This window comes from Anneissia japonica, unplaced genomic scaffold (assembly GCF_011630105.1).
Source record: "Anneissia japonica isolate Jap-2015-1 unplaced genomic scaffold, ASM1163010v1 scaffold287752_len1182401_cov188, whole genome shotgun sequence".
Taxonomy (NCBI): Eukaryota; Metazoa; Echinodermata; class Crinoidea; order Comatulida; family Comatulidae; genus Anneissia; species Anneissia japonica.
Genome location: NW_022687544.1, coordinates 473,513 through 482,836, shown reverse-complemented (window position 1 = coordinate 482,836; position 9,324 = coordinate 473,513). Strand labels below are relative to the sequence as shown.

At 34.7% G+C, this 9,324-nt stretch overlaps 1 protein-coding gene across 1 annotated transcript in view; it reads left to right on the top strand.

The window, feature by feature from the left end:
- Positions 1-6,824, top strand: part of LOC117120078 (mucin-5AC-like) — a 30,051-nt gene extending 23,227 nt beyond the window's left edge. Inside the window, exons 20-24 of the mRNA XM_033265082.1 lie at positions 747-1,501; positions 2,207-2,413; positions 2,547-2,705; positions 4,147-4,203; positions 6,146-6,824. Coding sequence (XP_033120973.1) covers positions 747-1,501; positions 2,207-2,413; positions 2,547-2,705; positions 4,147-4,203; positions 6,146-6,453 — 1,486 coding nt within the window. The 3' untranslated portion in view covers positions 6,454-6,824. The remainder of the gene's footprint in view (positions 1-746; positions 1,502-2,206; positions 2,414-2,546; positions 2,706-4,146; positions 4,204-6,145) is intronic.
- The last annotated feature ends 2,500 nt before the right edge of the window (positions 6,825-9,324 follow it).

Here is a 9,324-nt window from a genome sequence, read left to right as displayed (position 1 = left end):
CTGATTCTGGATCAACAGATACTACAGGGGAAACACAAACGAGTGGCGGTACCAGTGGAACAACAACTACTGTAACAGGTATCTACATGTTCTTAAAATCGCCTTCAGCTTTCTATATTATTTTAATCAGTATAAAAAATATCACACAATATCTAACATGAAAATATGCGACTTAAATACCAAGTGACATTCAATGTATATTCCGTGTGTGTATAAGTGTTATCTCTTCCAACGTTCATTAGATATTTACAATTTGACTGAATTGAAAAAAATAAAAGTAATCTCTTGTATAGTATCTTTAGTATGGACATGTAGACCAAAATCTATATGTACATATGTGTGCAAAACAATGGTTGTCTTAGTCTAGTGAACAAATAACGTTGAATAACGAATTCATCGCATTTTTGCAAACACATTTACCGATTAACTCGTAGCAAAACCTGTAAATAATATAATGTTGAAAACGGTATTGCATTTTACTTTATAGAATACTGTTGGATTCAACAGTTTGACAATGAAAATGTTGCGATATATATCTCTATCTGCGTTTAATTGTAATACTGTATAAAAATAATTTTTGTTACACTTTCTGAAAGCAATACAATATGGTACAAGTTTACTTGAAATTATCATGAGTCATTGTGGATTTTTATTTAAAAATTTACCCACAAAATGGTATATTAAATACACATGCATCACAATTGTATAGGTACTTTTGGTTATAGATGTGTATAAGAGACAGAGACATCACAAGTTGTGCAGTGCGACACAAGCTTTGGTTTAAGATGTTCGAATAATGAAGGACAAACATGTTTCAACTATAAGATTCGACTCATATGCGCTGAATTATGTAGCCAACATGTAATAACAGATTCTGGTACGATGGTCGGTCCAGGTGAAGTTGATGCTGGAACAATGACCGGAACAGAAGGTTCTGAAAGCGGCCCAACTGGTTCTACTGAAGAAACCAAAGTAGGTGGAGACACTTCTGGAACAACAAGTGGTACTGACAGTACAGGCTCCGGAACTTCTCATTCAACAGCTGGGTCGGAGACGAGTGAAGGAGGCTCAACCAGAACAACAACCGGAACCCATGAAACTGATTCTGGATCAACAGATACTACAGGAGAAACACAAACAAGTGGAGGTGCCAGTGGAACAGCAACAGGAACAGATGGTACTGATTCTGGTTCAACAGTTTCTACAGGAGAAACACACACGACTGGAGACGCAAGTGGAACAACCACAGGAACCCATGAAACTGATTCTGGATCAACAGGTACTACAGGAGAAACACAAACAAGTGGAGGTGCCAGTGGAACAGCAACAGGAACAGATGGTACTGATTCTGGTTCAACAGTTTTTACAGGAGAAACACACACGACTGGAGACGCAAGTGGAAAAACAAGCGGAACCCATGAAACTGATTCTGGATCAACAGATACTACAGGGGAAACACAAACGAGTGGCGGTACCAGTGGAACAACAACTACTGTAACAGGTATCTACATGTTCTTAAAATCGCCTTCAGCTTTCTATATTATTTTAATCAGTATAAAAAATATCACACAATATCTAACATGAAAATATGCGACTTAAATACCAAGTGACATTCAATGTATATTCCGTGTGTGTATAAGTGTTATCTCTTCCAACGTTCATTAGATATTTACAATTTGACTGAATTGAAAAAAATAAAAGTAATCTCTTGTATAGTATCTTTAGTATGGACATGTAGACCAAAATCTATATGTACATATGTGTGCAAAACAATGGTTGTCTTAGTCTAGTGAACAAATAACGTTGAATAACGAATTCATCGCATTTTTGCAAACACATTTACCGATTAACTCGTAGCAAAACCTGTAAATAATATAATGTTGAAAACGGTATTGCATTTTACTTTATAGAATACTGTTGGATTCAACAGTTTGACAATGAAAATGTTGCGATATATATCTCTATCTGCGTTTAATTGTAATACTGTATAAAAATAATTTTTGTTACACTTTCTGAAAGCAATACAATATGGTACAAGTTTACTTGAAATTATCATGAGTCATTGTGGATTTTTATTTAAAAATTTACCCACAAAATGGTATATTAAATACACATGCATCACAATTGTATAGGTACTTTTGGTTATTATGTTAAAATTCTGTATTATGTCTTGTTGTGACATGATGATTTCTTCTTCAATTTATAGTTTCCTGCTCAAGTATTTGTTCTTTCATCAAGACCTCTTTGTTTAATGTTTGCCGTGATGTAATAGATATTGATAAATATTATGCTATGTGTTCAGAAGGTGACGCTTGTAATCCAGGTTTTGCTTGCTCTGTGATAAGTGCTATGGTTGCTGAATACGAACAGAAATCATTTACCTGCCTTAGTTGGAGGAAAGCTGTCGGATGTGGTAACGTTACTTAATTTTGTGTTAAACATGTATAACAACGTCACATAGGCCTATATAGAATCATGATCGAAACCGTCTAATTCAAAATACGTATTTCAGGTTAAATGCTTAACAATTGACCTTATTTATGTAGATACAACGTGTCCTTCTGGATTTGAATTCATGGAATGTACATGCTTCAATTCTGGATGTAGTTTGGGAGTCAGAGATGAGTGTGAACCGTGGCAGAAAAGATCAGGATGTGGATGCACTGAGGGCTTCCAGTTTAAGAACGGAGCTTGCCTGCTTTGTGGTAGGAATATCTACTATTTATTTACTACTTAACAGCCAAATTTGTTATTCCCGCTTTAGATGTTTTTTACCATTTCTCGGATTATTTGTTTCAATTTCTTTCTGTGTTGTGCAGTATCTCTGAGTAGGCTTGAGGCAATATTGTTTAAACTGTTAATTTCTGTGGCAAATTTGATGATGGACTAAATTTATGAAGCGTGAAAATTCAAATTAGGCCAAATGAAATAAATTGTTTGTTTGCCCTTCTTTTTTAAAAAATGATAAATAAGGGTGGGTGGAAAAAGGTTTTTTTATATTTTAATTTTTTTTAAATACTCATCAGATGGAATAAAAATAACCCACAGAGGCCTTGAATGGCAATATCTTACATCAGACAACAACTTTAGACTAATTTGTAGGGCATCTGGCAAAAAATAAAGATAAATTTCACTCAAATTTTTCTTAATATCTAAAGAAAATAACTAAGTTTTTTTGTTTTCCCCCCCCCCCTATTTTTTCAGTGAGTTAAGGGCGGGTGGAGGAGGGCAAACAAACAATTTTTTTTTTTTGGTCTTATAGACTATCTGATTAAAACTCAATCTTTGCATATGCATTCGGTAGACTCTTTTATATGCCAGTCATTTGTTACGCAAAAAAGACATCTATAGTGATGATAAAGATTATGGTTATCACCCTACTCATGCGAATAGGTGCCCTGTTTGATTAAGCGCCTCGTTTGAATAAGCGCCCCTCAGTGTTTATTCTTTTTTTAAATAATACCTTGTGATTGATTGTTTTAGCAAACGATAATCTAACTAATCCTGAGACTGTGGTTGGCATGAATTGAGCTGCGGAGTGGATTCACATTTTCTTATGTCAATTTCAAAATTATGATATTTTATCCTGGACGGATGAGAGCTCCATGGACAGTGTCTTTCCAACTTCCTCTTCTTACATTTGTCCACATATATTTTTCTCTTCCCGACAATTTGCACCTTTAGCACGTTTTCATGCGAGTTTGCAAGAAGCCCTGCAATGATACAGTGCTAATCTCAATTAGCTTATACACCATCACCACCACTAATTTCATTTGCTGAATTTTTGTCACGAGCCATGTTCTGTGGACGATTATCTTTTCTGCACCATAACCATTCGTAATCTTTGGTTTTCAGATGTCCTTATATAATTTTTTTCATTCCAAAATTACCCATTGAATTTTCCACGTTACCAGAAGAACCCCTTGATTTTCATATATTTCCATAAGCGCCCCCTCAATTTCCACTTTGTTTTGAATTTCCAACCCATTTGAATAAGCACCCCTAAACAAGGGCAAAAAAAATGTTAAGCTCCCGGGCGCTTATTCGTGTGAGTACGGTAATTTCATGATGCTGATTATTATGTGGGCATACATTTTATTTTAAAGAAGCAGAGTACGATACTCAATCGAAAGCTCTCTTTTACAGATCCTTATGAGGCTGAAATGCAGACAACTGTTTTGCCATCGTTATCATGGAAATCAGGTTAGATTTTTCTAAGACTCTCGTGATCATTATTTTAGTATATTTATGCTACTAACAATAATTAATACCAATTTATACATACATACACAAGCACGTAATTAAAAAAAGTGACTTTCGAGCCTTGTCTGTGGTGAAACTGAAACATTGATTGTGTTTCTTTATACTAACTCAGTGTAGTGATAGTAAAAATAAAATACGGGATTCAACAATCTATACATTATTATTATTATTATTATTTTATATAGTTTCATGACACGATGTACCACTCTTCAGATAGAATTGCTTATTAAGCAATTCTATCTGAAGAGTGACACATCATTTATGAAACTATTTAGTAATCAAATTAAATCAAACTTATAGTTAAATCCCATAGTTTACTTTTAATATTTTGCTCTGGAATACTATTGAGCTCTCTGCTTATGATAGTGTTTTCTGTGTATCATTCATCATTATATATTTTATATATTTATTTGTTTTTTTTTAACTTTATACTAGGATGCATCATTAGTAAGATATTACTGTTACCTGCGAGTGCCCATATATTGAGAAAATACCTTGTGCGCTGTTGCGCTGAGCCGCCAAGATTATTAAATTCAATCTTGGTCTAATTTCATCAGAAATCAGAAAAAGCTTTATTGTCACTAAAAGATGAAATTACACGCTTGAAAAACCTTCAAAAAACAACTGCACGTTAAGATACATTTGAGAGCTGAAATGCATGTTTATCAAATGAAACGTTTTTTCTACGTTAGGGCAAATAGAAAAATTTATTAGATTATCACTCCAGACCGCGTCAACAATTTTGGAAATATTAATGCGGGAATAATTTTATTTTTTATTTATTTATTTTTGTTGCATCATTTATTTTAATAACTGCATAAAAACAACTTCGCAAAAAACAAATGCTCACAAATATAAAGAAATTGGCTCCGAATTCGAACTCTTTCAATTAATTAGATCAGACATTCAGATCGCCGTAAAGTTAAAAATGCAAACCCATCCTTTAAACTTGGTTGTTTACTGTCACTAAAAATAAACAGCTCGCTAAGGTTAAAAATAGACAACACTGCGGTCCGTCCCTAAAGAGACCCGCCCAGTCGGCTGACGGCGTGTAGACGTGTGTGTTCCACAGCTGCGGAAAAAAAATAGGCAACACCGTGGTCCATCCTTAAAGAGACCTCCCAGTGGGCTGATCAGATCGTTGATTCACAGCACGAAGACTCACATGTTCCACAGAGACTCTGGCTGCTAAAAATAACTTGTTACATAATGCTTACAAGTTGCTGTTTTCCTGTGAGGGGTGTGTTTGGTTGGATTGGTTGTTGTTGGGCAAAAATTAACCTACGACATCAAGAAAGAAAGTTTTGGATAGGCCATTGAATCGCAGGGCAGTTGTTTAATGCATGTCGTGTTAGTTCTGTTCATGCACACGGGAATCCTCTGGTATAATCCGACCCCCCCCCCCAAAAAAAAACCTCCCGCCCTCGTCATTTTTTTTTTAAAAAGAGTGATAATCTAATACTTTGTTTCTATGTGCCCTTAAAGAACCATTGTATGATAATAATATGGATATTCATATAAGTAATGTTTGGTCGTGTGGGAGCAGTTGCATTGATAGGCATACATCTATAGACAGGCACTCATTGCGTGTCCGACAGTCGTCGGCCTATGCGATTCTATGGAGAACGCAACGCTACGCCGCGTGCGCAAAGAATCGTTCTTATGACAATCCCTTCAGGCTGTCACCAACAATCAGCAGATGGGAGTGGAGTTGAATTCGTCAGCCGACGGTCCTACGACGCAGTGAGTCCCTGCTAAAGATGTAACAGAATATTTGCAAACACAACGTACATATTTCAAAAAATAATAATTAAGAATAATTTCCTCAATATCGAGGTAAAAAATCTAAGTTTTACACAATTTAATATTCTTTGATGTACAGGAAACTGTCGCTACCGTCGAGTGGAGAAGGTACATCAATTAGAATTGGAGAATGGATCGGTGTGTGAGGCAACGTTTCCCATTGACGAATGTAGCGGGAAATGTGCGTCAAGATCGGCTACGAGCATTCTGGTTCAAGATATGTTTGTGTCGCGCTCTGAGACATGCGGTTGTTGCAGACCATATCAGCCGACAAGGTCATCTATGCAAGTCCAGTGCGACAGTGGTGGCGCTGTGATGGAAATTAGTGTCGAAACTTTTGATAGCTGTCTTTGCGAACAAAATAGAGAATGCATCTTTGAGGACTGAATTATGTCTAAAAATTACCAGATTCAAGAACATTAAACAATTCATAAAAATCAATGAATGAAACACCCACACTTCCCCTACCCGGTTTTTATTTGTGAACACATAATGATATTTTTAACTTATACGGTTATACCTTCATAGCCTTACGATTTAATGCAATTGATTATACTTTCAATACAGCTTTTGTCATAAATATTATGATTACCTTTGCGTATTAACATTTTCCACAATAAATATTTTATTGCAGAATTAACCCTTTACAAACCATAAGTTGAAGAGATAATTCAGAATAGGCATAAGTATTTTATAGTTGCATTGTGATTTGCACTAAGTAAAAGTAAAATAAATTTAAAACCATTTGTAAAAACGGATTACTGTTTTTTAGTGTTTCTTAATTTATTAGTAGGATCTTCTTGGGAAGATTTTGCGTAAACTCACTTGAGGCACCAGTGATTACTTGACGTCGTCGGGCTTAAAATATTAATTTGCATATCCAACCAAAAATTATTGTGATTGTGATTATAATTCCTAATATTGTGGTTCTAAAAGCACAATGTTTACCTAGACCAGTGAGACAGACTAGGCCTACAAGAAGAAAAGATGGGATAAAATATTTAGGTCATAATTCGTTTTATACCATTTTAGCTCGCACCATTGTCAAGGTTTTCTAGGCACCAAAGGGGAAAAATACGATACTGGTATTCCTTTTTTTACATCTGTATAATGTGGTTATATTTATACAAAATTTAATAAATAATGAAAATACCATTTAATTCCCTTACGCATTATACGAATAAATAAAATAATGAAATTCTCTTTAGTATTTCCTCTACTCATTATTATACACAAATACAATATCTAACGAAAATACCATTTATGTTGAAAAAGTCGTCAAAAAAGGCAAGAAAATCCGCTACTGTATATTAACATTGAGTAAATTACAAGTGTTCCTATTCTCACCAAGTGGATTTATGAATAGCACTCTCCTAGGGTGTTTTTGGTAGGAAAAGAAGACTTAAACACTGTGGGTGTAATTTTTTCTTTGCAAAAAAATAGAGGGGGGAGGGGAGGGGCGTACGCGCCACACCTCCCACCCAAATCCGCCGGATCCGACTGGAAATAGGCCTACTTTGTTTCATATCAATTAAACTGTAAAAAAAACAAAAAAACTGTACTTTATTAAAAGAGTAAGTCTACTGAAGGGGTGTCCTTAGACTTGCCACAAGTCTCTTATTTTTTATTATTTTTGTCATTCTGGACAGCGCCACCAACGAGAAAGTTAATTTAGAGACGGAATCGAGTATGGGACGCCAATTAAATTAGGTATGGCGCGCACTAAGTCAATAAAGAGTGAGTAACATAAAATTAGGGCCTGGAACCCAGGCTAGGATGTCGTCAATGGAGATGTGCACACATATCAGTGTACTGTGGTCACTGTGCATGGGGTTGCACATACCTGCTGACCTCGATAGAGAGTGATTGATTGCACCATTGCACAAAGGTTTCCATGCTGGCATGGTGCATCTGCACTTAAACTGTCTTTGTAGCTATGTATTGCGCGATATGACATAGAATCAACCTTTCTATGGAATTGTGTATCCTTATTCTTTATTGCACAATAGAATAATCTTGATGGGAGGGCCTGGTCTCTAGAGTAAACTTAATTACTATAACAATTGTTTGAGAACCACTCCCATCCAGTATAAAAAAAAAATCATTAAAATGTAAAATAAAATATAATAGACAACACATCACAACATCAAGCAAAAAGCAAGCAAAAAATAAAATAAAGAATAAATAAATTTAAAAAAAAAAACAAACAAAAAAAAAAACAGAATAAATGCAAAAACAGTCATTAAAAGCAAAAAACAAGGTCATCACAATCACCATTTAAGTACAGTAATAACAATAATAATTATAATTATTCTACAAGACCTATTGTTATTATTACCATCATTACAGCAAAATTCCCATTATTATTTTATTATTTATTATTTATAATTATAATTATTATTATTATTATTATCACCATTATGTACCATTATAACTACAATTACCATTATCTTCATTATAACAATCATAACAAAAATAATAACTATCATCATTATCATATTATTAATATTATAATAGTCATCATTATTATTATTATTATTATTATTATTATCATTATTATAATTATTACGATTATTGTTGTTATTGTTGTTATAGTAGTTGCAATTACATAACCACCATAGCAACAACATTATTACAGTTATGAGATCATTTTTATTCAGATGAGGGATGTTGTGTATACAAGTGTGATTTGAGTCTAGAAATGAATATGGGAAGGGAATCAAGGACGAGAGAATTCTTAAGATCATTAGGAAGGTCTTCCCAAAGACGAGGGAAAGCGTGAATTGCAGATTTGTGGAGAAAATCATGATTAGCTTTAAGGTGTTTGAAGGAGAGAATTTCATTGTGGCGAGGTAAAAAAGTGCAGATTTGGATAGAGTTAGAAATACTTGTACTTGTACAAGTATACATCCATTCAATTATCTAAAAAAAAAAAAATTTTTTTTGTGATATAAGGGGGAGGGGGGCGCGTCACTCAAAACATCCATTTTGAGTGATTTTAGAAGAACAACAGCGAAGCAAACATTTCTCGGAATGGAAGTCGCCCATAGTTTTGCCAGTCAAAACTACGAACTAATTGAGCTGAATTCAAGCAATAATCGACATTTAGAAATGTCAATGAACCTTATTAGCCACCTCAGGGGGGTGGGGGAGGATGAAATCTGGGACCCTGCCTCCCCCTCTTTCCCCCTCCCCCACCCCTTGGCTACGCCACTGATGAATAGGGAGATCAGTTTTTTTTTTTTAAATCCACCATAC